The 25065-nt window shown below is 54.8% G+C and overlaps 10 protein-coding genes across 10 annotated transcripts; 5 read left to right on the top strand and 5 right to left on the bottom strand.

Moving 5' to 3' along the window:
- Positions 1-70: 70 nt before the first annotated feature.
- Positions 71-1056, bottom strand: MYCGRDRAFT_104294 (uncharacterized protein; the record flags this gene model as incomplete). Its single annotated transcript, XM_003853083.1, has 3 exons — positions 71-338; positions 406-894; positions 954-1056. The coding sequence occupies 3 exons, from the start codon at positions 978-980 to the stop codon at positions 237-239; spliced, it is 618 nt and encodes a 205-aa protein (XP_003853131.1).
- Positions 1057-1834: 778 nt separating this feature from the next.
- On the top strand, positions 1835-2740 carry MYCGRDRAFT_85860 (uncharacterized protein; the record flags this gene model as incomplete). The annotated part of the gene is made up of 1 exon (XM_003853205.1): positions 1835-2740. The coding sequence occupies one exon, from the start codon at positions 1835-1837 to the stop codon at positions 2738-2740; it is 906 nt and encodes a 301-aa protein (XP_003853253.1).
- Positions 2741-3503: 763 nt separating this feature from the next.
- On the bottom strand, positions 3504-5612 carry MYCGRDRAFT_109284 (uncharacterized protein; the record flags this gene model as incomplete). The annotated part of the gene is made up of 1 exon (XM_003853082.1): positions 3504-5612. The coding sequence occupies one exon, from the start codon at positions 5610-5612 to the stop codon at positions 3504-3506; it is 2109 nt and encodes a 702-aa protein (XP_003853130.1).
- A 3105-nt stretch (positions 5613-8717) lies between these two features.
- Positions 8718-9931, top strand: MYCGRDRAFT_92827 (uncharacterized protein; the record flags this gene model as incomplete). Its single annotated transcript, XM_003853206.1, has 3 exons — positions 8718-8806; positions 8861-9679; positions 9733-9931. 3 exons carry the CDS (start codon positions 8718-8720, stop codon positions 9929-9931), a joined length of 1107 nt encoding a protein of 368 aa, XP_003853254.1.
- A 1060-nt stretch (positions 9932-10991) lies between these two features.
- Positions 10992-11460, bottom strand: MYCGRDRAFT_92826 (uncharacterized protein; the record flags this gene model as incomplete). Its single annotated transcript, XM_003853081.1, has 3 exons — positions 10992-11050; positions 11135-11266; positions 11319-11460. 3 exons carry the CDS (start codon positions 11458-11460, stop codon positions 10992-10994), a joined length of 333 nt encoding a protein of 110 aa, XP_003853129.1.
- Positions 11461-12209: 749 nt separating this feature from the next.
- On the top strand, positions 12210-13346 carry MYCGRDRAFT_85859 (uncharacterized protein; the record flags this gene model as incomplete). Its single annotated transcript, XM_003853207.1, has 5 exons — positions 12210-12353; positions 12404-12632; positions 12717-12833; positions 12905-12970; positions 13027-13346. The coding sequence occupies 5 exons, from the start codon at positions 12210-12212 to the stop codon at positions 13344-13346; spliced, it is 876 nt and encodes a 291-aa protein (XP_003853255.1).
- A 207-nt stretch (positions 13347-13553) lies between these two features.
- MYCGRDRAFT_71542 (uncharacterized protein) lies at positions 13554-15560 on the top strand (the record flags this gene model as incomplete). Its single annotated transcript, XM_003853208.1, has 1 exon — positions 13554-15560. One exon carries the CDS (start codon positions 13554-13556, stop codon positions 15558-15560), a length of 2007 nt encoding a protein of 668 aa, XP_003853256.1.
- Positions 15561-15624: 64 nt separating this feature from the next.
- On the bottom strand, positions 15625-16293 carry MYCGRDRAFT_39901 (uncharacterized protein; the record flags this gene model as incomplete). Its single annotated transcript, XM_003853080.1, has 3 exons — positions 15625-15739; positions 15792-15927; positions 16029-16293. The coding sequence occupies 3 exons, from the start codon at positions 16291-16293 to the stop codon at positions 15625-15627; spliced, it is 516 nt and encodes a 171-aa protein (XP_003853128.1).
- Positions 16294-16608: 315 nt separating this feature from the next.
- PWP1 (PWP1 periodic tryptophan protein) lies at positions 16609-18268 on the top strand (the record flags this gene model as incomplete). The annotated part of the gene is made up of 2 exons (XM_003853209.1): positions 16609-17998; positions 18077-18268. 2 exons carry the CDS (start codon positions 16613-16615, stop codon positions 18266-18268), a joined length of 1578 nt encoding a protein of 525 aa, XP_003853257.1.
- A 126-nt stretch (positions 18269-18394) lies between these two features.
- Positions 18395-25003, bottom strand: MYCGRDRAFT_71536 (uncharacterized protein; the record flags this gene model as incomplete). The annotated part of the gene is made up of 1 exon (XM_003853079.1): positions 18395-25003. The coding sequence occupies one exon, from the start codon at positions 25001-25003 to the stop codon at positions 18395-18397; it is 6609 nt and encodes a 2202-aa protein (XP_003853127.1).
- Between the last annotated feature and the right edge of the window lie 62 nt (positions 25004-25065).

The following is a 25065-nucleotide window of genomic DNA, read 5'->3' as shown; positions in this document are numbered from 1 at the left end:
TTCGCCGGCAACCCACAAGGTCCCTTCTTCGCATCCTTCTCCTCTTCCTGCTTCTGTTGCGTTGCAAAGTCCTTGCCTGGTACAGTTGTCGCCGCGCCAGCACCAGAACCGGTACCCGCAGCAGCAGCAGCACCATTGCTTGCACTCGCTGCCGGCTCCGTCTTGGCCGCAGCCGGACGCTCAGCCAACGTCTTCTTCTCCCCTTCCTCCTGCTTTCCAGCGGCACTGCCATCTAGTCACGCAAAGTTGACCTTGGAGACTTGCTCGTAGAAAGCTTTGCCCTGCGCGGTTGCGAGCTCGAGTTCCTTGGCGGAAGGTTGGCGGGAGCCATCGCCGGCCTGGGAGATATCTGTCAGTACAACATCCCTTGTGATGTATTGGTCGATGAGATTAGATGTGACTTGCCGAGAAAGTACCCGCACCCCACGGCGATCCACCACGGACCTCAGACAAGTCCGACAACAGCGCAAAGGTGTGCTTGTAACCCAACGGCACATAAATGATACCGTGGTGAGTAAGAGTCGACATAGCATTCATAGCCGTCGTCTCCTGGCCCCCACCCGCCGTCGCCGTGCCCACAAACAACCCCGCATACTTCCCCCAAAACGCACCACTCTGCCACTGCCCACCCGTCTTATCCCAGAACGTCTTCCACTGGGCCGGGAAATTTCCATACCGCGTCGGAATCCCGAAGAGGAAGGCGTCGTACTGCTCGAGGGTCTTGGGGTCCTCGAGGACGGGGATGTTGGCGTCTTTGGGGGGAGCGTGCATTTTGGTGAGGACTTCTTGCGGGAGGGTTTCGGGGAGCTGGTAGAGGTCGGCGGTGCCGCCGGCGGCTTTGATGCCGGCGAGTTCGGCTTCGGCGAGTTTTTGGACGTGGCCGTACATGGACCACTGTAGTGGGGGAGGGGGGTTAGTGAGGGGATGGGGAGGGATGGAGGGGAGGGACGTACGAAGACGATGGCGATTTTGGGAGCCATTTTTGGTGAGTGGGTTTGGTTTGTTTGATTGGATTTGTTGGTTTGACTTGAGTCTGGGCAGAGGGGAACAAACGGTGGAGGCAGACAAGAGAGGGATATATATACCAGTCCACCACAGTCCCCCACCCCTCACCATGCCATTGGAAAGCAGTCGACTGTCCGGTTGCTTAGGGAGCTTGACCCGCAGCACTATGCATCATTAGCGTCGAGGGTAAGGCCCGACTATACTACATACAGCTCTTTTGCCGATGTTTCTGTTGATTGAAAATGCAGCATAACTCTGAGCTTTTCCTTCTTTGGGCCGGACACCTGCGGAGAATATGTGGCAAATTGATTGAGAATCACTGACAAAGATTGTACCCCGCTGGTTGCAGTAGCATAATCGAGGCGGAATTGGTTGCGCCTGGTCTTGTCAAGAAATGCCGAGTCTTGTGCTTCGAGGTCTTGCTGACGACGCATAGGGGAGCTCTGATCCATCGTCAGCAGCGAACAGATCCAGTCCATTTGATCGATCTCAAGGGGAGGAATGACGATGTTGTCGTCGGAGCTGTTCCAAACGAATGGAACAGAATCGAACATCTCGCCCGGCAAAAGTTCGTAGCGCCAGACATGCAACCGCTGTATGCACGCATCGAGACACGCAGCCGAGAGGAGTGAAGTCGTTGTTCCTGCATTCACTCGCAACTCCGCCTGCGCTTGTGAAAATCGACCCACTAGCGGGGGTGGCATCCTCTTGTCGGTGATGTCAACCTAGACAATTTCTCGAAGCTCCGAAGAGCTCGACACAAACATTCTCGCACCGCAAGTGAGCGACACCACACCATCCCACCGCCGACAGCGGACTTCCGCCCACCATGACCTCCGCCGCCGCCGACGACGACGAAGACGACTACCTCTCCATGACCTTCGACGCCCCTCCCACCACCAAAGTCAAAGAATCCTCCCTCCAACGCATCGCCCGACAGAAACGCGAAGCCGCCTCGCGCGGCAACATCCTGCCCAAAGCCGAACGCGAAGCCCTCGACCGCGCGAAACTCGAGTCCGCTCTCACCACCGAGCTGGACACTGCGAATCCCTCGAACAAAGGCGCGCTACTCATGGCGAAAATGGGGTTCAAAAAAGGCGAAGCGCTGGGTAAGATGGAGGGAGCGAGGACGAGGCCGATTGAAGTGGAGATGAGAGAGGGGAGGGGAGGGATTGGATTGGAAGGGGAGAGGAAGAGGAAGATTCGGGAGTTGGCGGGGGAGGTGGAGGGTGGGGAGAAGAAGGTGAAGTTGACGGCGGAGGAGTTTCGGGAGAGGAATAGGGTTGAGGTGGAGGAGAGGAGGGTGGAGGGGATGGTTTGGGGGGCTATGAAGGTTTTGGAGGGGATTGAGAGTGGTGAGGATGGGGTTGGAGAGGGGAAGGAGAAACCGCTCAAGTCGGTGAATGTGCTGTACCGTCCCTTGGTGAAACAGAGGTTGGAACGGGAAAGGGAGAGACGGATGAGGTATGATATGGATCAGAGCTTGTCACGGAGTCGACAGTATGAGGAGGAAGAAGAAGATGAGAAGTTGGCATACGGAGGCGAGGTGGAGGAGGATCTGGAGGAGGAGGATACCGACTTGGAAGCATTCGAGGCGTTGGACGCAAAGGAGAAGTTGGAGAAGTTGGTGGGATATCTGAGGGAGGAGCATCACTATTGCTTCTGGTGCAAGTTCAAGTATGAGGATGCGGAGATGGAGGGATGTCCGGGTTTGAGTGAAGACGAGCATGGTTGAAAGCGTGGCCATTTGGATCATCTGATCTGAGATCAAACCCCAACAAGCGGCTCCTAATGAGAGCAAAGGCAAGCCCTTCTGAACGCACTTACCGCGCACGAATTCCGAGCCATATCGAGGAGAACGAAGCCCAACTGAGCCAACAGCAATTGGTCCTTGATGCGACCAACCTAAGGCCGTTACTGCGCCGAGAAGGCCGAGAGAGTGAAACAACCGAGAAAATCACACTCGCACATGCTCTTGCGCCCCCTGACACATTACAACGGCACACAACTCGGTTCGCTTTCGCCTACTGCCAGTTCCATTGCAAGCAATGCTCCTACAGAGGGCAAACACTCTTGGGTCGTCTTCGGATCTCGAGAAGCCCCATACGAAAAGTGAAAACTCGGGATGACGGAGACAGCGCGAGCCATCTCGGCGACGATGATTCAATTGTCGATCACTTACGAGATAGTGTGCTTCGGTAGACGATAGGATTGACAACTCGCGTGCCACTCACTCACGCCACACGAGCAGAATAGAATTTAGCTGGATGCTCTATAAATGCAAGAGGATTTTGTACAATCACTGCCTTTTTTGCCAACGTCAATGTCTCATGGAGATTCTGGCAAACCCCATGGTTCTTCCCTCGGATACACAAGATGCCGGATCTCGGAGTTACAAGGTCGTCGTAAAACATTCCATAATGCGTTATATCGTGGGTTTGTCATTGTATAAGGTAGTTCCAGCCATCCGGACTCATGGATCAACGCCGAGGGTCCTTTCACCCCTGCCTCCCATCCTCCTCCTCATCCCACTCCTCCTCCTCCTCCTCCTCCTCCTCATCAACATCCATCTCCTCCGCCCCATCACCACCGCCCATCATCTTCTCTCCCAGCGTGACGGCCCTCTGCATCATCGGCGGTGGCGGCGGCGGCACCCCACTTCCCTTCCCAGCAGCAGGCTTAGCCGGCAGTCCCCTCAACATCCCGCCCGTAGCATTCAACGTCTCGAGCGCTTGTCCAATCCAGCCCGCTTTCCTCTTACTCACCGTCAGAGTCCATCGAAACTCATTGAGTCGACATTCATAAAAGGTTTTCTCTTCTTCGTCCGCGCTGGTCGCCATTAGCAGCGCGCCAAACGTGCCGATGAGCGCGAAGTTGGAAGCGGATGCGAAGAACCAGAAAGCGTGTAGATGGGAGGGCGTGAGCCGGTTGACAAAGTCGAGAGCGGAGATGAGCCGGGTTTTAGCGGCGGAGCGGATGATGTAGAGCATGTAAGGGTCCGCGGTGGCGGAGTCGAGGGAAGAGATGATGCGGCGGTGGATGCAGATTTCTGTGGCGAAGTAGGCGAGGTGGAGGTAGCCTTGGGTTTGGAGCACGCCAGGGTTGGTTTGGAGGGATGGGGTGGTGGAAGAGTCCATTTTGCAGTCGGCGGGAAGGTTGGCGAACCATTCTTTCAGTTTGATTTGTACGGGTTTGGCTTTGTTGAGCACGAGTTGGGTTGCGTATGGTCCAGCGCGGAGGAAGGCGGCTTTCGAGGTCTCGGAGTAGAAGGTTTCGCAGACCTCGGACATGATGGATGTGAGAGCCATCATTTGCGTAAAGACCTGTCGGCCTTTGGATGTGGTGGAGTCTTCTTCTTGTTCGTGCTCGGAAGACGGGCCGATGATTTCGGAGAAGTCGGCCTCTGTTGGTTGAGGCACATTCCAGTCGGAGGAGTTGATGTGTGAGGGACGACCGTGCATCACTGCAGACCATTTGTCTTGCATGTAGAGGGCCCAAGCGAGACGTTTGCGGAGAAGTCGTTCCCATAGTGGTATAGACCAGTCGGAGCAGTCGAGGTGGAGGCCAATGTCTTGTCCCAGAGCGACGAGTTGGACCGTGAGTGTCCAGGTAGAAGACTTGGCTCGTTGAAGAAGGAGGAGACCAGCCTGTACGGCGGAGATCTTGGGCCGTTGCATGGCAATGGTGAGGGAGCTGATGGCGATGTATTCAAGTTTGGGAACATCTGGCTTCGGGTGGGCAGAGACGGACGGATCGTAGTCCCACCATGTCAGCGCGAGGAGGTACATGGCGGCCAGCAAAGGAGGATTGAACTGGCGGTCGCCATGTCGATGTCGGTCGAGGAAGGCTTGCTTTTGGATAATGGGGTAGCTGGGATGAACATTGCGAAAGTAGATATCGATCAAGGCGGGACCATGAGGTCCAATGATCTGGTCGATCTCTCCGAGTGCCCTCGTTTCATCGTCGGGGATGTTGACGTCGGCATCGGCATGTGTGCTGAAGTACTCAGTCCCAGTGACTTGACGGAGCGTCCCAACCTGCGACTCGGTCTCGTTCTTGTCGTTGAATGATCCCAGCCCAATCAAGCAAGCGTCGAGAGCGGTCGTCTGGCCAAGATACTTGCAGTGCCGATGCCTCTGCAAGCTCAATGTCTCGTCCACGGCGAAGGGCTTTCTCATCGAGGGCTGAGCCGGGGTCGGCAATGTGGCGTCCGGTTCCTTCTTCGGGATTGTGGTCACCACCGGAGCAGATGTTGGACGTGGAAGCACGGGTGGGGAGGCTTTCTTGGTCGGACCGTCGGACTTCAATGGATCCTCCGCTTTGCGTTTCCTCGGTTGGGCGTCTTGGATGAACGTGCAGTCTTGCTTGTGGAATTCACACAGTACACATCGGCGGGACTCCTGCAGGACGCACTTGGACTTTCGTTTCCGGCAGCCGTCACAGGGTCTTTCTCTTCGTGATCGATTGGGTGGAGTGCTTTGTTGGAGCTGTTTCAAGGCAGGTCGATTCTCTTTGCCGTCTGGGAGAGGTTTGGGAGAGGACCAGACGGTAATTGGGCGTGGCGAAGGTCGCGGGGCTAGAGGCGGGACTGTCATCACGGCGGCCATGCTTTGGGTGATGTCGATCCAGATAGGTAAGGTATGTTCTGGGTTCGATAGATAGAGAGATAACGTAGGGCAGAGACGACCGGAGGCGTAGCTTGGCGGGGATTCTCGAGGAGGCAGACGGGTATGCTTCTTGCAAGAACAGGCAAAGTGATGTCGAACGGCCAATCCGGTGGTGAGTACTGTCTATCCGCCGTAGACTGCCAGAGTCTAGTTCGACTGTCCAATGCGGCGGAGGATGCGATATGGGTCGAAGTCGGTCTTATCGCCGGTAACTTCAGGTCTCGTTTAAGGAAAGTGATAGCAGATGCAGGAATGTCCCAGGCCTAAGCGTGGTCGCAGGATCCGCACAGAGCTGCTATGAGAATGAGATGGTCAAGCGTCTTGGGGGTCATTGAGTCGTGGGAAGTGTCTGATTTGGTATGCAAGGACACTCTTCTCAATGAAAGAGAGAGATATGAGTAGGAATAGTATGAGGGAAATAGCCAAGCACGCGAGCAGTACCGTCCGGAGGGTATATCACTCATCCCTTCCCTCTCCGCCAAGGGAGAATTGCTAATAGAACCAGCCCCCATCAAGCTCAGCATCGATGACTTCCCTGTCCGACTGTTGGTCGTTTTGCACAACAAAGTGCGTCCAAGTGCCACCCATCGTGGTTCGAGTACGTAAGGAATAGGTAAGAGAAATCGACCGCTGTGCCAGTTGTTCGGAGGTGAAGAGAGGCTCGAGATAAGACATCCAACTCGTCCAATCAGAGCGCGACAATTGCAGTTTGTGTTTCTCATCTCATTGAATGAGGCTTAGTGCGGAAGGTGACGCTAGGCTCGGGTAGGGATGGTTGCGACTTCCTACAAGGCAGATCGCTGACCTCACTCTCCATCCGGTGTGACCTGTCATCCGCTCATCTTGGTGCCGCGAATCTTGCTCTATATCGTGGATATGGACGGCCGGACAAAAAGCATTGATACAGCACGATCGCCTGCAAGACACACCGGCGAATTTTAGGCGGATTGAGGCCATGGACGGCCAGCAAACTCGCGGAAGAAACAAAAGGTCAAGCGACTCACAATGCCGGCAGCGACAAGGCCTTCAGGGTCCTTGCTTAACCGCGCTTACGCCCAGATCTCACCACGAGATTCATCCGAACCGCACCTCATGCGTGTCAGTAGTAGAGCATTTTAGCAACGCTGTCAGGACAGCATGCAGCGAGGTAACAGCACAAGCTCCGGAGGGGTTGCTGGCAAATGCCTTTGCGACAAAATCGGCTAAGGGCAGACGTACTTAGCTCGGCCGCAGAGTCATTATTGGCTGTTCAAATGCGCTATACTATTCCTGCTGCTGTCGTGTCCGAATCCGTGCTGTCATGGCCGCTACAGCGAGTGTAGCGGCCATGACAGCAGATTCTGATTTTCGTCCATTTTCGGCCACTCTTGGCAGGCGCTTGACCATCTTCGGCCGCTGTATGCTCGCTGTATGATGTCCTGACAGCGTTGCTAAAATGCTCTAGTCAGACACCGGCTCTCACAATATATCTTCCTTGAAAGCGGAAGCCCGCGGCCTGCAGCTCATGGTCGGACGGATGTCGGACGGCTGTCCGGAAGAAGCGACCGCCCGAGAGCTTTGCTGCGACTGCAAAGGGACAGAAGAACCAGAGTCGACAGCAGCACCGAGCGGGAATGCCATCGAAATGAGCAGACCACCGAGAAGGGCGGCTCGACCGACCTCAGACGTTCATCCGCCTGATCCGCCGTCAAATCGTGCATCCCATCGTGCAAGCAAGTGCCGACGCCTCCAGCACAGAAGCGAAGCCAACCGAGCATGCGTGCTTGGCTCAAAGTGCATTGTCCAGTCGCCGACAAAGCACATGTCCGGAACCACGGCCGATGCGAACGTCGTGTCACCAATGGAAAATGCTGTCGGACGGCGCCAAGGAGTTCCAGGTTGTGTTTTCCATGACTTTGTGAAATTTACGAAGAGACTGGTAAGTTCAGATTCTGTCCATACATCTAGATTGACCGGTCTTGCTCCTTGTGTACGTCGACTCCCTTCCTCGAATCCGTCGACTGCTCTGCAAACATCAGGTTTCAATTGAAACGCTTTGCATTCATGTCAATCTGCCAGCACCACCATATCGAACGCTTGCTTGAATTTCGTCGCGAGCCGTTGCTCTGCAACGCTACAAAGATCGAGACCTTTCTGAGCGATTCCATCGTCTTTGTCTTGGTATGTAGCGCGACACCGAAGTCCATACCTCTGGGTCTGGGAGATCGATCCCTCGCTCAGACAATGTCTTCCCACAGCCATCCTCCCTCCTCTGAAGACTCGTAACGTGTGTCGGGACCGTTCTCCGCCCACTCCCTCTCACATCTATCTGCATGACTTGCACTCTTTCTTCGTGTAAAGTCGAAGATCATCATCCACCACTGACCAGCAGAGGCAGAGCTCTTCCAATTTAGCCTTTTGGACGCCTCAGGCATTCAGAGTCAAACCTGGTCTTCCGTGCTGTGCTCCTCTTTCGACATGCATCAACACCACATCACTTTCTTGTCAGCTGACGGTGTGGTATATGGCCGTGGTCCGCAGCTCTTCACGAGTCTCACGCTCTACTATACAACATCTCCATCTCGGCCACGAAGATGACCCGGCCCTCACTAGCAGATCCTAACCGATCGGCGGTGTGCCGCCTGGTGAATAGACTTCATTGGCTCCCAATGGGTCGTTTCGCAACGGCGTGGTGACGTCCGCCAGACCGAAACACCGACTGCCGAAACGCGAGATCTACGGCGGATCAACGGCTACGTGGACAAGTGTGAAGCAATGTCAAGCCTGGCCCGGATCTTCCGTGTGTGGTGGGGTCTGGGCATATGGAGCTGTTTGAGTTTGGTAGTTGGTACCTTCCTGGACTTGCTTGATAATAGCACCGTATACTCCTCTCAGGACTGCTAGCTGCGGGTGACGGTAGCTGCGGAAGGGCAGTGAGGTATATATTGACCACGACCTCTTCTAGCTGTAGACTTCTGCAAGGTAAGGGAGAAGCACATATTTCCTTTCCTGTCTCACTTCCACATATTCCACACTCCACCATCGCAAAAAAAAAAAACAGTCAACATGGCGAACATACCAGCGAAGCAAACCTCCCTCGAGCAAGGCCGCGAGACAGCAGCAAAACAAGGATCCGTCTACTCACTCGGCTACGAGTAAGAAGCCTTCCCTTCCTCCCAAAGAACCACACTCTAACACCCCTTTCCCAGCGACCAAGAACGCCTCCGCCTCACAACCCAACACAACTCCCTCATCGCCCTGATGGGCACTCCACCCCTCAGCCCCATCCCGTCCCACACGCACATCAAAACAATAATCGACATAGGCTGCGGCGTCAACGCCTCCAACTCCCTCATCTTCGCCCGAAACTTCCCCCACGCCCAAGTCTACGGCGTAGACCTGAGTCCCGTCTCCATCCCCAACTGCCCAGCAAACCTCACCTTCATCGAAGGCAACATCCTCCACCTCATGGCCTCCGACCCGCGCCTCGCACCAGGGAGCGCGGATCTGGTGTTTAGCCGTCTACTAATTTCCGGCATGCAAGACTGGACGACACACATCACCTCCGTCTCCCGCCTCCTCGCTCCAGGCGGGTGGTTGGAAATGCAAGACATCGCGGACTGGAACTTCTACGTCCACGACGATCCCGCCCCGGTCTCGAAAGACTGGAACTGGGTCGAATTCTGCATGGAACAACTCCGCGGACCGATGGGGTTGGATATGCTGACGTTTGATCGCGCGGATGAAATCTTGCGGGATGAAGCGGGACTGGAACGGTGTGAGAGGAAGGTGATTCGACTACCTTGGGGAGGGGAGGGGGATGCGGGGGTTGATGAGAAGATGAGGGGGTTCATGCGGGAGGGGCGAGGAGCGTGGAGGGCGGCGTTGGATCGCATGGTGGATTTGACGGTTGGGGATGAAGGGGAGGAGAAGAGGGGGGAGGTGAAGGGGGAGGTGGAGAGGACGTTAGAGCCGAGGGAGGGGATGTGGTTTCCTTTTGTTGTGGTTTGGGGGAGGAGGAGGGCGGAGTGAGGGGGTGGTGGAGATGTATTGATGTCGTAGTCATATTCGCGTCCTACAGTATTCCAACGCCTACGATCACAGCGCAAGCCATCATCAACGCCATCGCTGCAGATCCCTTCAATTTCAACCCTCCATTCGCCCCGACCGCTTCCGCCATCAAACACTCCTCCCTCCCGCCCGCGAACCCCCTCTCCGCCGAGCTCACAACAAAACTCTTCACCCCGATCCCGACTTCGAAACACTCCCCCAGATTCTGACAGCTCCACACGAAATACGGCTCCAGAGTCTCTCCGTTGTTGTCGACATTTCCCTGTTGACAGTCGGCAGCGGAGTAGAGATAAACGGCTCGAGCGGCACGTTGAGTGGCGTCTGCGGTGGTGGAGGTGTTGGGTTGGGAGTAGTGGATAGAGGAGTAGTTCGCGGCGGGATCGTATGTCTCGAAATTGGTCACGGAGTAGGTCTGGTTGTGGGTGGATGAGTTGCTGGTGCTGTTGGTGAAGATGTCGGCTAGGTTGAAGCACTGTCCGACCGTCGGGAGGGGAGAGGTGGTGAATGTCAGACCGGAGGTGGAGGAGGAGTCGGCGCAGGAGTTGGAGGATCCTTGGGATGAGGATGAGAAGGTGAGGGTCAGGTTTGTGCTGTGGGAATCAAGTGTCAGCGAGGAGGTTCTTTGAAGAAAGGTCAGAGGTTTGAGAAGTGTACGGTATGATCTGAGCAGCCGATATGCCGAGGAGGCAGAATAAGGCAATGTGGAGGAGCATGCTGTCCATCATGTTGAAGGCGTTGTTGTTGTTGCTGTTGGAACTCGATTGATTGCGATGCGACTTGAAGATGGAATATCTTGAAAACGTGATGGCTCCGAAGGGATGAATGTTACAAGTCACATCTTGCGGCGGCCTTGTGTAACCCAGTGACGACGTTGCCCATCTGGCCGCAGAGTCTTATGCAAGCCATCAAATCGGACGGCGAGGCTGATCATGGTCACGTCCTGAAACGTCCAAGCACTGTCTAAGTCTTCATTGGTACCTGCGGCATAGCACAAAGCATGAGGAATGCCCTGGAGAGGTATGTGACCTTGGCGGCAGGGCAGGGGTGATGTGTGTTGGTGGAGATCTTGGCTGACCTCACGTTCGTCGTGCTTTTCAGCAACTCGGTACAGAACGTTCGCTGAGAACAACGTGTGGAAGTAGGAGTTGTAGTATTGCCCAACGAGGAATGAGAGAATTGGAACGAGTTTGTTGGGGAAGCCATTAAACTCTCAGCGCTCACTTCCAACACTTGATTCATTTTGCTATCCGAACTGCAACACAACTTCATTCACGACTTGACCACTTGTTGAGTCCCGATGCGCATCAACAATAACCTGCCGCCAGCATCTGATTGCCAGACCATCAAGAATAATCCTTGCCTACACTCCGTCAGCTGCAAACACCAACACAGCCTCAAGTGACCGTACTCACCATTGCAGCGGATGATGATTCCAAAACTCTGGGGTCCGGGGTAGGTGGTACAGAATCCACTGCAGATCCCACCTTTGTTGTCGCCTTCGGCTTCCTCTTTCAAGGACTTGCAGCCGTCTTCGCACTTGCTTCCTATTCGCCACGGTTAGCAGATAGGAAGTGAAGGACGGAGAGGCTCACTCACGGCTATCGTAGCTGCGCAGCCCATCTCCGCGGCCGTCGGCACATTTGGGAACATCGTTCTGGCGAACCTTGAGCGTTGGGGAGGCTGCTGCGCAGAGAAAACCTGCTGCCGCGAGAGTAAGGACGGTGAGGCTGGACTTCATGGTCGAGAGCCGGCTGGTGTGGTAGATTGGAGCCGGATGGGCAGGATGTGATTCGGAGAAGTCGTTGATCTTGAGCAGTGTTCCGACTTTATATGCTGAAGGTACGCCGTGTTTGTTTGGGCGACTCGTACTCTGACGTCGTCTGGGGAAACGACATCAGAGTGTGAGACAGCCATGCTGCAGTCAGGCGGAGATGACATGGGAGTCGACTGTTATCGGCCACGGTCGATGCGGCAGAGTCTGTGCTACCTCCGATGGGCTATGTTGGACGAATCGGGAGAGCTGAGCATGAGATAAATCCGGAATCGAGCTCGCCATCAAGCACGGGCTTCTTGCATCACTTCATGAACGGCGGTTTTGTGCGGCTGAGTTTATTTGCGTCTGTCTTGCTGCACGTACAGCCTTGCACAAACCTTGGCGGAAACTGAAGATCGGAGAGATGTGCCAGGGACATTCCTGGCGCCGTCATGGCTAGGCCAAAGACGAGGTATTCCGTCGGTGGCACCAACAGAAGACGCAAGTCGACTCTCGAGACATTGCCTGCAGGTTGCCGATGGCGTGGCCGGCGGAGTTTCGGGAACATGACGTCTCAATGCTCGGATATCGATGAAGGAGGCCCTGTAGAGTCGATCTGTTGGCAAAGTCAAGAGGAAGTTGGCATATAAGCTACATCGAAAGCCTGTCGACTTTATCAGCGTCCATACTCCCTTTTCTGACACACCCTTTCAATACATATTCGATTCGACATCATGGCCCTTGTGAACGCCATTGGACTTTCGAGCGGGATACTCACCATTGTTGGCTTCTTCCAAAGCAATTTGCCCGCCAAGCCTGCCGAAGGAACGACAATCGGTGTCAAGGTGGGACTTGGTGACGATGATAGTGATAACCTGGTCAGTCATTGATCAACACCGCTCAAAGAGCTGGACTGACGACCGAACAGAGCGGAGGTATCGGAGCCATTTATGGTTTCGACACCAACAACAACTATATCGGCAAAGCTGCGGGCGCCAAAGTTGGCACCGGAGGTTTTCGGGAGTTCACCATAGACCAGAGTGTACCAGGCATGCAGGGAGATTTCATCAGCGTCGAATCCACCAACGATGCCATCTGTATCGCTTGGGTCAGCGTAGGCATGTTCGACGACAGTCCAGGTGGCGCGTGGACCGGAGGTGAGCCCATTTGTCGTACACGACTGAATCTCGAACTGACGGCGTTAGACATCGGCTTCAACTGTGGCCAACGTTGGTACGAAGGCAATCAAGTGGCGGGAAAGGATAACGACACTGGCGAGCTTTACAAGCCTCGCTGCACCTGGATCGATGGAGACGACACAGGCGACTTTGAGACTTCTGCTCTCAAGTTTCGGACCCGTGCTTACGGCGAGAAATCTGAGGGTGGGTGATCCTAACCGCCACTGCGATGGCCACTGACGAGATTCCAGACACACTTGACAACAACAAGGAATGCAGCGAGACCGCGTTTGGCAAAGATCCGGGTCCAATCAATGGTGAGTGGCTTTCGCGGACAAGGAAGCTTCGGGAACTGGAACTGATAATTTCGCAGGCATCCCAGGAGCGAAGCGCGCAGTTCCAACCCGTCGTCCTTGGATGGAGCAGCGTCTGATCATGTCGAATGGCACATCTCACTCGGCCGCAAACTTGTGCAGATCTGAGACCTCGTATGGTCCAGACTTTCTTAGTGCTGATGGGCAATTCTGCGATATGGTCAGCAAGACGCTGAGCCCTCTTTGCTCGGTGAAGGAGGTCGATGGGTGTGTCGACGTCGATGCCTCGGCGATGACAGTCCACAAGCGCTCCAGCGTGGCGAAGCGCACGTCTTCTCTACTGCACAAGTCGTACAGCAAAGTCTCCCAGTGGTCCTAGAGAGGGGTATTGCCGCTACAGCGGGTGGCAAGGAGATGGAAGCGAAGTGGGAGAAGTAAGGTAGTCATGTCGATGGATGGCGTGAGGTCAGCTTTTTGTACTAGTCGTGCCTGAGGCAGCAAATTTTAACACGAGACACTCACGTCCAACGCGACTTCCGTCACGAATTACCTAGGTACAAACCACATCCCGGCTCGTGATCTTTCAATGGAATACGAAAAATGCTATGTCTTCAGTCCAGAAGACACACGACCTGTAAAGCGCCGAAAAGTCGAGCTCACCGGCCTGCAAACATCCTGGCCGATTCGCGAAAAGGCCTACCAAACAGCGTGGTCCGCCCAACAAGCCCGCATAGATGCGAAGGTCAATACCATCAATGCCACGACCGTCACGGACATTGCTCAATTTCTGGACGAAGCTGTCAGAATACCAGCTACAGATCGCATACCCGCAGGTCTCATTCTCGCCGGTCCGAATTCTGCTCTTCGAGCTTCAATCGCCGCTCAAGTCGCCAAACAGACGGGAGAAAGGACGAGACGAGTCCTCGCCACCATCTCATCAAATGCGGGATCAAATCTCAAAGGCCTTGTGCGGACGATCATCCAAAAGGCGACTTCCAGCCCTGAGGGCGAAGACGATGATGATGGCGAGGAAGTGGGGGGCTCAACGAGGAAGGGTGCCAAGCTGCTGAAGTACGACTTGCAGATCCTCTGCGACTTCGTCCAAGAGCGGCGGATCCAGCAGGTCGTCATCGCCATCGAAGACACGGAGGCGTTCGACTCGGATCTGCTTTCCGAACTGATCGAGCTGCTAAGCTGTTGGCAGGGAAGAATCCCGTTCGCATGTCTATTCAATGTCGCGACCTCGGTGGAGTTCCTACAGCAACGACTCTCAAAGTCTGCAGTCAGATGCTTACAAGGCCGACTTTTCGACGCGGAACTTTCAGCGGATGAAGTCGAGCAGGTCTTCGAAGCGATCGCGAGTACGGAAGTGAGACTTTGGTTGGGAGCGGGACTCACGGCTATGATGTTGGAGCGCCAGAGCGATTACATTCAGAGCATTGATTCTTTGGCGCAGGCGGCGAAGTACGCTTACATGTCGTGTTTCTTTGCGAATGCGCTGAGTGTGTTCCTGGACCCCAAGGTGGAGTTCGAGAGTGTACCCAAAGATCACTTTGAGGCTTTGAGGAATTTAGATTCTTTTCGGAATGAGGCTACGAGGAGGTTGGAGGCTGGAGAGGCAAAGCTTGTTCGCGATCTGCTGGATCGGGATCAGGCATTGTTCACGTTCACGCAACAGGCTGTCAAACGTGGGCGAACCGCTCTGGCCGAAATGGTCGCCGCTACTGAGGTGATACGGACGGTACAGCAATACCTCCCCAACACTCCAGTGACGACAAAGTCGAAACTCTACGTCCAAGCAATGTCCGGGAAACTCTCAAACTCAGCGCAACTCCGCTCCCTCTTCCTCTCCCTCCGCAAAGCGCATTCCAACATCGCTCGACAAATCCTGGAGGCTCTCGACGACGACTCGCGCAACCTTCCACCCCAAGACAAGTACTCCTTCTACTGTATTCGCGCCGACCTGGAGGACCTCGTCCAGGGCATGGCCAACTTACGCATCCCGCTCCGCAGCGAAGACGACGTCCAAAACTCCACCATGCGGACCACCGTCGTAGCGCAAAAAGTTGAGCTGAGCAAACAAAAGTCCGTTCTCTCAGAGCAAGACTCGGCGTACACGATCATCATCCGGAAATTCTCCAAGCTGTTGCAGGAGTTCCTGGCTGACAAACTTGTCAATCCCAAAGACCTCCCGTTCCACGAGATCTTCGTCTACGATCTGAAGAGCCCGTATCGAGAAGTCTTCACTCCACGTCCAAGGCATGCTATTGAGCGGGCATTGGCGAGTCCGCATGATTACCTGGATTGCGAGTGCTGTGCGCCGGGTCAAGGCGATGGGGAAGAGGCTACGCTTGCGGCAAGTCAGCCGGCCACGGCGGTGCTGTATCAACTGTACCTGGAGTCGGGCTTGTTGATCAACGCGAGCGATTTGTGGCAGGCGTTTCAGGCTGTTGTGGGGGATAAGTTGGAGGATGAGCAGAAGACGATGGCGCTATTCCAGCGAGCGCTGTCGGAACTGAGGCATTTGGGTTTCGTAAAAGCTACGAGGAAGAGGGTGGACCATGTTGCGAAGGTCGCTTGGAAAGGGCTGTGAGGTGACATTGAATAGATTCGACGAACATTCTCGATGCAGATGGTAGTATCAACGCAACAAATGTCTAGTGGCAAGCAGCGCTCTTGGTAGCGGCGGAGCCGCTGAACATGAGATATCCGACGAATGCACCGACGCCGACAGCGAGCATAATCCAGCCGTTGTAGGTCATGAACAACAGCCTTTCACACAATCAGCGATCTGGACGCATGCAAGCCGAGGTTCAGAACTCACATGATGAAGAACGAGTAGAAGACCTGCACAGCATAGAACGCCGCCTTCGTGATCCTGCCTTCGTCTGCCTTGGCAGGGTTCCCTGATCGTAGGAGTGAGCGTCGTTCGGTATCGGTGTCCTCGCGGTTCGGAGGAGCTGTAAGGTAACGCGTTCCTCATCAGAAGAGAGCTACAACCAACCCTCCCCGCACGGCCTCTAGTATCAGAACGGAGAGGACCTGATCTGCACTCACTCACCTCCACTACCCTTCTGTCCCACCCGCGCCGCGACTTTTGCCTCGTACCTCCTCGACGCCTCTCGCACAGCTTCGTACCCCGCTGTCATGACGATGATGGCAAGGAGGGAGACGATCAGAGATAGAGTCCCGGTCACACGCCAGCCGCTGAAGACGATGCAGAGGTTCTCCGTGTCCCAGGTGAAGAGCATGTTCATGCTGCACATGGGTTCGGAGTGGTCCATTCCGCCGTGCCCGCCATGCCCGCCGTGGGCGCCGTGGTCCATGCCTTGAGGCGGGTCAGCAGGAGGGATTGGAAGCTGAGACGGAGGCAGAAGTTACCGCTGTGATCCATCTTGGAGTGATCCATCTCGTGTGGTTATTGGCTTGCAGTGTTCGTGGAGGACAAGGAGAAGATACAGGTGTTCGATATACCTTGAAGCTGACATCCAGGCATAGCGGCGGACGGTCCCGCCACTAAGACCCTGTTCGTCGCTTTGCCCCACTTTAAATATCTTTTGAAGAACGACTCGACTGCGATTCGAGGTGGATGTCAGTTCTTCATACACATTTCTGTTTGGAGATTAGACGGCACAAACAGCAAGCATGACTTCTATGATCACAGCGACCGCATGGGTCCCTCGAGGCCATGCGGCGGCCTTTCCCACGAAGTACCAAATGGACGACGACGAATACGCTCGCATTGCGAAACTGGCGAAGCTCGAGCTCGACGATGCAAAGGTAGATTTGGAAAAGGCGAGGGATGCGTTGAACAAAGTGAACATGGGAGATACTTCAGAAGGAGCTGAAGACGATGACAAGGACGAGGAGGACTCGGACAACGACAGCGACGACGAGGCCGCAAAGGACGACGATCTTGCGGAATACGACATGGAGCACTACGACGACGAACCGAACGTTCCCGGCGAGGAGGATGACGAACCTGCGGGCGGTGTTTTCAGCAACATCAAAGACCTTGCATATCACACAGACAACAACGACGATCCATACCTAACGATCCCTGAAGGAGAGCTATCAGACGACGAAGAGCGAGAAGAGCTGCAAATCCTGCCCACCGACAGTGTTCTGCTATCGGCAAGAATAGAAGACGAGGTCGCACATCTGGAAGTATACGTCTACGAAGATGGTGCGGACAACTTGTACGTTCACCACGATGTCATGCTGCCCGCCGTCCCACTTTGCGTAGAATGGGTCGGAACAAAAGTCGGACAAAACGCCGCCTCGAGCGATGGAGGGAACTTCGCCGCCGTGGGGACAATGGATCCGGACATTGAGCTGTGGGATCTGGATATCGTGGACTGTATGTACCCAAACGCAGTCCTCGGACAAAACTCGCAAGGCGGAGGTATGGACATGCCCGAACCAGTGCTCAAGAAAAAGAAGAAAAAGACCAAGAAGTCAAACGACGCCTACCACGTCGACTCCGTCCTCGCTCTCGCCGCCAACCGACAACACCGCAACCTCCTCGCCTCCGCATCCGCCGATAAGACGACCAAACTCTGGGATCTCACAACTTGCACCGCTGCGCACTCTTACTCACATCACACCGACAAAGTCTGCGCCCTCGCATGGCATCCTTCGCAGTCCTCCATCCTCCTCTCCGGGTCCTACGACCGCACAATCGTTGCAGCGGACATGCGCGCTCCTGGAGCAAAAGTCCCCCGATGGGGCGTTGAGTCAGACGTCGAGCAGTTGCGATGGGACCCACATGATGACAACCGCTTCTACGTCAGCACGGAGAATGGTGTGCTTCATTGCTTCGATGCGCGCACATTACCCGCGACGCCAGAGGCAAGTAAAGCCGTGTGGAGACTCCAAGCGCACGACCAGACTCTTTCGACATTCTCGCTCAATCCTGCTGTACCCGGGTTCATTGCTACGGGCTCCACTGATCGGACGGTGAAGTTGTGGAATGTGACGGCGGACAGTGGGCCGAGTATGGTCGTTTCACGAGATTTGGAAGTCGGGAAGGTGTTCTCGACGAACTTTGCTCCGGACGATGAAATCGCTTTCAGGTTAGCGGTGGCGGGGAGCAAAGGTGCAGTGCAGGTGTGGGATACGAGTACGAACAAAGCCGTGCGCGAGGCGTTTGCAACGAGGGTGAGGTTGCCGGAGCCAGTGGATGGAGTGCTCAAGGAGCGATTCGTTGGTATTGCAAAGGACACAGAGGTTGAGGACGAAGAGGACGAGGCGGAGGAAAACGGTGGCGAGGGAGGATGGGAGTCGATGGACGAGAACTAGATGAAACAGTCAGATGCACAAGATAGATTGTATTCACACAGCGACGCTACAAACAGCGCCTTGTCGGTCTTTCGAGACCAAGACCACTCAATATCCCACAACGCCAGGCATCCAACTCTCTAGAATCTACCCCTCCATCTCCTCGTCCTCATCTTCTTCCTCCTCCTCGCCCTCCGCAGCATCAACCTCAAAAGTCGGCGCCTGATCCACACCCACATACGAATCACTCATCAAATACAACGTCAACTCATGCACCCCCGCAGTCGGGACCACAATTTCCAACTTCGTCTTCAACTCCCTCGCAACAGTAACCCTCTTGATCGCGAGCAGATTCTTCGTCTTCTCCTCTCCAACCACCAACCACCAGTTCTCCGTCTTTTCCGCAGGATAGAACGGCGCGTGGACAGCAAGGTTCGGCTCTTCGTCCTCTTCCAATTGGCGAGTGATGGAGACATTAAGCGTGCTCGGAGAACCAGAGACGACGTTCTCCGCGTCCTCAAGCTCGAACTCCAGCTCGACGTTCGGGTACCGCTCGTTGATGAACTTAGCCGCGTCGGCGAGTTGAGTGTTGCTGAAACCGAGACCCTTCATCAATTTCTCGTGGTCGGGGTTCTCGTCCGGATCCATAGCGTCTTGGAATTCAAAGACGTCTTTGATCTTGAACTGTGAGCAGACTTCCACGACGCGGTCTTCGAAGTGAGGGATCTGCTTGAGTGGCGAGTCGCGGTCCCACATGGCTTGTACGACCATTTGGCTCATTTCCATGGCGTTCATGGCGTTGAGGTGGCCTTCGGAGGAGAGCACGTCGACGCAAGCGCTGAGGAGGTTGAGCACCTTGCGGAGGATGACTTCTTGGTCTTTGGCGAGATCGGTAGGGAGTTGCATGCGGGAGAAGTGGGCTTGCAGCAGGATGAATGCCTTGGTGTGTGGTGACTCAAGGTTGAGGTCGGAGAGCTTGGCTGGGATGCGATCGTAGATGAGTTGCAAGACAGACTCTTCATGACGGCGGATCTGGATGTCTTCGAATTCGGTGGCAGCTGTGACGATTTCAAGGATTCCCTTGAGCTTGGTGCCGCGGCGGAGAGAGAGCAGGAGCGTCTGCATCGTGATGAAGGAGATGTTGTAGTATGCTGCGATCATGGCAGCATTGAGTGGGGCGATGGTATCTTCGTCTTCGTCCAGTTCGATGATCTTTGCATCAGACAGATCCTTCAACGTGCTCTCCACTTGCTCAGACAGGTACGCGCTGAGACCCTCGTGAGAGGTATCTGTAAGCCCGTAAAAGCTGGGATTCGCCAACAGTCTCCTGTAGAGATAAGTGTAAGTCGTCCAGTCCACAGCATCTTGCGTCGACTCGATCGTCTTCGTGCTGATCTCAGTGACAAACGCATCGTGTAGGTATGACTGCAGCTGGCTCTCAATCGGCAGCGCCTCACCCAAGAACTTCTTGTAGTAATTGCGCTTGACATCGGGACACATCAGCACACCTCTGCAGTCCTTGTCGGTCGAGGGTCGGCCAGCCTTGCCGAACATCTGCAAGATATCGCTGATGGGGTAGTCGATGTAGCGATGCTCACGACCCTCGAAGAATTGCGTGCCCATGACAATGACAAGATGAGCGACGCTTTGGATCTCCCAGCAGCAGTCTCGCGACACGAGCATGACCTGTGCGGCGCCCTGCATGTACAGCGACTCGGAGATGCGCTTGTCGGAGTCGTTCATGCCCTCATGGAAGTAAGCAATACCATGCGAAAGCGACTCAGCGAGTGACCGCTCCTTCACCCTCGCCAGGATGGGTGCCAACTGCTCAGCGTCGGTCTGCAAGAATCGATCCTCGTCATCCTCGGCAGTGCAAGCAGCAAGCAGATCCAGTGCGGTGCCGCGAACCTGCTTTCGGCTTGGAACGAAAACGATTGACGGCTTGTCTGGAGCGTACTGGACGATAGCCTGGTAAGCAGGCTTGACCATGGCCAACATGAGCGAGGGGAAATGGGGAATGTTAAAGGTCTGCAGATGCAGGTTGAGGGAGATTGGTCGGCTGTTGGGGCTGAAGTTGAAGATGGTGTGCTTGCTGCAGCCGATCCATTCGCCAACATCTCGCGCGTTGGAGAGGGAAACGCTCAGACCGATGGTTCGCAGGTCGTTCTCAAGCTGAGCTTTGATGGCTTGGGATCGAGACATGACAGCCTCATAGATGTAGCCACCATGGCCGCCGAGCATGTGCAAATCGTCGGCAATAATCAAGCTGACATTCTGAACATTCTTCCTTCGCTGCCACTGTCGAGACATCATATCCCACTGCACAGGCGTGGCGAGGATGAGATGACCCTTCTCTAGGAGCTTCAGATCAGCAGTCGTCTCGCCAGTTAGCTTGACGATCTCCTTGCCACCTGCTAATGGGCCTAGCCTCGCCTGCCAGATCTTCTGCCTCGCATCAATTTGTTGCTGGAAGGGTGCAACATACACAGCCTTGCCTGCATTCGCTTTTGCGAAGTGCCGAAGCAGGGCGAATTCCGCGCAGACAGTCTTTCCGGCGCCAGTCGGTGCTCCAACAAAGACATTGTCATCAGATTGGAACAGTGCATTGAACGTCTGCGTCTGAATTTTGTTGAACTGCGGCCAGTCCGGGTACAGACCCACGAAGTCCTCCCTCTTCAAGGCCTGAACAGGCAGAGGCTGCATGTCCAGAAGCGGAGTGTGAGGCGGGAACTTCTCCGGCAAGACCAACTTCTGGAAGGACAGCGTGAGCTTGGTCTCGGCGTGCATCCAGCGATCGCTGATGACAGAGATAAAGTAGTTCGGAGGCATGGGCTCGGTGATGGGTACTGTAAATCCGACGATGTGCTCATTCATCTCGGAGATGGCGTAGTCTTTGCGGAGGATGAATTGATCATGAAATAGGATGTCTTCACCATCGCAATCCTCGACAATGATCCAGAAGCTTTCCGCACGTCCATGAATGGAATCATCCCACTCGAACTTGGGAGTGATGGTGAGCTCGACCCGAAGCATACTCCGAGTAATAGGCTGCGCTTGTGCCTGGATGTCCAGTCTGGGGAACTTTGCAACCAGGTTGCAGACCTGTCGACCTTGCTTAGGCATGCCCAGCAATTCACCCATCCGTGGCGGGTCGAGATCGAAATAGCTCGACCACGGCACATCCATACGCTCGGCCTTCTTGATGATATCGACCGAGCAGTCAGGGAATTGTCTCAGCGGCGTCATGGTGGGCCACATCCTCTTCTCCGCCATCTTGCACAAATCCAAAGCATCCTTGGCAACGGATGACCAGCCCTTCTTCAATGCAATTTCGAACATCGCACGAAGGATACGACCAGCGGACTGCGTGACGTAGACGAGATCGGCCATCAATGCAAGACCCTCGAGCTTCAGTCTGCTCACGTATGCTTGCAGCAAGACGTTGATCTTGCATTGCGGCTCGTCGATCGTCTCCTTGACTGGGATTGGTACCCGACCCAGGAGCTTGGCCATCTCGAGCTTCTCGTCTTGCCGCACTGGAATGTACTTGAACTCGTCGCTGAGCGCAAAGACTCGGAAAAGCTCGATCGGGCTGACGGAAGGTTGGATGTGCATGTTGTATGTCAGCATACTGTTGTGCGTGATGTAGTAGTGACTGGCGATTCGGCCAAGATCAGTCGACTGCAGACGACCTGTCTTCTTGTCGTATTTGACCAGGCTGGCCTTCTCCAGTACTGCCGCAGCTGAGTGGATCAGATCGACTCGCTTTTGCTCGAGTGTCTCGTCTTCCATGTAGTCGGCGCCAACTTGGTAGATGGCGGGGGATCGTAGCATGCGGACGAAGAGGTATGTGTAGCCGAGCCACTCCACACCGTCGTCACGAGTCCTGATGTTGCCCAGCACGATTTCGGCATTGAGATTGTCCGCCAGTCTCGAGACGAATTGCGACTCAATCGGCAGTTGCTGGTTCAGCAAAGACAGATAGTACTGAATTTCAGCCTGTGTCGTGATGATGATACCTTCACCATACGTGTCGTACTGAGGACGACCCGCACGACCAAGCATTTGCAGCACATCTTGCGGGCTAAGCTCCACCCAGGAACCCTTCTCAGGCGAGTAGATCTGCGTGCCCTTGATGATGACAGTATGCGCAGGCAAGTTGACACCCCACGCGAGGGTCGCTGTGCAAACCAAGACTTGAATCGCGCCATCGGAGAACAGATCTTCGACAGCAGTTCTGTCCGCTCGGCTCATACCGGCGTGGTGAATACCAAACCCGTACGGCAGAACGTCCTTGAGCTCTGCATTCTGCGCAGCTTCCGCTTCCTCGCGCAGAATCTCACGGCTGGCAGCGTCTGTTCGCAGAATCTGTCCGATAGTATCATTCTCGAGCGCCTTGTCACGGATGTACTTGGCAGTCTTTGCGGTCTCCTTCCGTGAATGGACGAATATGAGCATCTGATTCTTGTTCTGGCCGACCTGCTCAAGCACTTTTGTGTAGCAGACATCGTTCATCGTCTTGAGCTGCTTGATCGCTTTCTTCTCCGTGACGCCGACGAACTCTTGCTTCAATGGACAAGGTCGGAATGTGCCGTCGAAGTGATAGAGGTCTTTCTTGTCGACTCGCAGGAAAGTGGCAACATCATGGTAGTTGGGCAGGGTTGCGGACAGACCTACAATTCGCACAGGATCGCCAGTCTGCTCAACACGTCGAATTGTTCGAGAAACAATGCTCTCAAGCACGGGGCCTCGATCGTCGTGCAGAAGATGGATCTCATCAATGCAGATCAGTCGGACGAGGTTCGTGTAGCTCGTGTCGGTGGCCTTTCGAGTGATGACATCCCACTTCTCAGGCGTAGTGACAATCACATTGGTGTTTGCGATTTGTTCCTTGGTGAGCTGCCGATCTCCAGTAAGCTCAGAAACAGTAATCCCGTAAGCCTCCAACCGCTTGCCGAAGTTGCCAACTTGCTCTTGTACCAGCGCCTTCAAGGGAGCAATGTAGATGATCTTAAAAGCAGCGAGGTCGAAAGCTCCAGTGTCAGGGTCGCGATGCTTGCCGATCTCTCGAAGCATAGTCAACATGGCGACGTTCGTCTTACCCGAACCCGTCGGAGCACAGATCAGCATGTTGCCGTCATCTTCGAATGCAGATTTGTAACACTCTGTCTGGATGCGGTTGAGGGACTTGGAGCTGCCGAAGCCTGCTTGTGCCCAGGTCGGTAGACTTGACGTTGGGATTAGGGACTGTTCGTTCGGGTTCGGCCTTCGCTTTGGCGCAGGCACGTGAATCTCCTCGTAGCCCTTGAAGGTCCTCTTCGTCGATCCTTGCGGTAGCTTGACATTCTGGTTGGTCATCAAATGGTTGCCTTGGTCGAACTTCAAGTCTTCAAGATTGAGCGTCTTCCGAGGCTGCAGACCACCGACAATGCCTTCCTTCTTGACATCGTCCTCGTCCTTGACTGGCAGCTTGGCGTCCAGATCCATTGGGTCTAGCTTGACGGTGATTTTCGGCGCACCCTTTGCAGGCGCATCGTCACGGCCACGCAGCTCCTTGAGAATGGTGGCATGTCCGGCATTGACCATATCCTTCTCCAAAGCCACGCGAGCCTCCTCGTCTTCGGCCACCCTTCGCCATCGAGTGACCCAAATGATCTTATCTCTATTCTTGACCAGCTTGCCCACCAACTCATGATGCTCGTAATCGAAGAGTTCCATGAGGTCGTTCTCAACTTCTCGCAAAGGCTTCTCTTCTCCCTCGTCATCCTTCGCCGACATGATCGTTTCGGCCTCTCGTGTCTTCTCGGTCTGAATGTGAGCGTCCTCGTATATTTGGCCGATTTGTCGCTGTAACCAGTATGCATCGATTTCGTGTGCCGGGACGTTATTCGGATCCTTGCTTTCCTTCGCACTCCGACGAGGCCGATTCTCAATCACCATTCCATCATCTTCCTCGCCTTCCTCGCCCTCGACATCAGGTGGAGGACCAGCACCGTCTTCTGCCTCTTCTTCAGCTCCGACGGCCAAGTCGTCTTCTGACTCCTCGTCCTCTTCCCTGACTTCGAATGTTCTCCCAGCATCTTCGTCCTCATCCTCGGATCCAAAGTCGACGGCTACGCCCTGTTGTTCATCCAGATCCGCTTCATCTTGCAGACCCTCGCCCATTTCTTCATCATCGTCCTGCGCATCATAATCCGTGATCTTCTTGCCCAAGTTCACCAGCTGATTGAACTCCTTGCTCGAACTTGTGATTCCCAAGATATCGTCAATCTCCTTCTTTTTGTCAAAGTCCTTCAGACTATCATCCTTCAGGTACTCCAACACGGAATCCGTCGCAGAAGCCGTGACTGCAAGACCATAATCGCCACCCATCTTCTGCGCCACATTCGTCGAGATCAAATCGTACACGTCCTTGGTCGCAGCGGTTCGGGGGCGATATCGCAGTCCTTCAATGTTCATATCCTGTTGGCTGAGGATACCAGCTGCGCGCGAGCTCTGCACCGGTTCTGTTCGTTTCCTCTTCCGGGCTTGTTCTTGTGTCGCCGCGGACACAGGTGCCTTTTCACGTGCTGTCCGTGATCCCATTTCTCCCAGATTTATTCTGCCAGCCAGCGACTCTGGATCTCCCGTCGTTTCATCGCCGCGACGGCTCACAAATCTTCGATCCGCCTGGAGGACCAAATTTGACATGGCCGCATATTTGTATTGGCCGAGATTGTTGTCGGCGCCGCCAGCGCCCTTTTTGGAGTCCGCCATGCTGGGTGGTAGAGCCTGCGGGATCGCAGGGGAGACACGGAGAGAGGATGAGGTGGATGTTC

The sequence above is a fragment of the Zymoseptoria tritici genome, chromosome 4, assembly GCF_000219625.1.
Source record: "Zymoseptoria tritici IPO323 chromosome 4, whole genome shotgun sequence".
NCBI lineage: Eukaryota > Fungi > Ascomycota > Dothideomycetes > Mycosphaerellales > Mycosphaerellaceae > Zymoseptoria > Zymoseptoria tritici.
The sequence above is the reverse complement of the archived record's forward strand: the minus strand, read 5'-3'. Positions and strand labels throughout refer to the sequence as shown.